Raw genomic sequence first — 298 nt, forward strand, 5'->3', positions numbered from 1 at the left:
ACACGCGCCCCTGGTGTTTGCATGCAGTCATTGCATTCAGCAGATCCTGGAGGCCGTGCTACACTGCCATCAGATGGGCGTGGTCCATCGCGACCTCAAGGTGAGTGCTGCTGCCCCGTCCAGCCCTCGTAGCCGGAGCCGCTGCCCGCCCCGGAGAGCAGCAAACCCTAACAGCCTTCCTCAGCGGACGTGTAAACGCTTTTCTTTCCCTTTTTTTTCTTTTTTTTACCTTTTTTTTTTTTTTTTTTTTAAAAAAACTTCGCTTCGCCTGCGCGCAACAACAAACCGCTAGCGTTCA

General features: G+C 52.7%; 1 protein-coding gene across 1 annotated transcript in view; it reads left to right on the plus strand.

Annotated features, from left to right (window-relative positions):
* Window positions 1-31: 31 nt before the first annotated feature.
* CAMK2D (calcium/calmodulin-dependent protein kinase II delta) overlaps window positions 32-298 on the plus strand; it is a gene marked incomplete at its 5' end in the record, with an annotated part of 53,785 nt that continues 53,518 nt past the window's right edge. The window contains one exon of the mRNA XM_009574633.1: window positions 32-100. Coding sequence (XP_009572928.1) covers window positions 32-100 — 69 coding nt within the window. The remainder of the gene's footprint in view (window positions 101-298) is intronic.

This window comes from Fulmarus glacialis, unplaced genomic scaffold (genome assembly GCF_000690835.1).
Source record: "Fulmarus glacialis isolate BGI_N327 unplaced genomic scaffold, ASM69083v1 scaffold4863, whole genome shotgun sequence".
Classification (NCBI taxonomy): Eukaryota; Metazoa; Chordata; class Aves; order Procellariiformes; family Procellariidae; genus Fulmarus; species Fulmarus glacialis.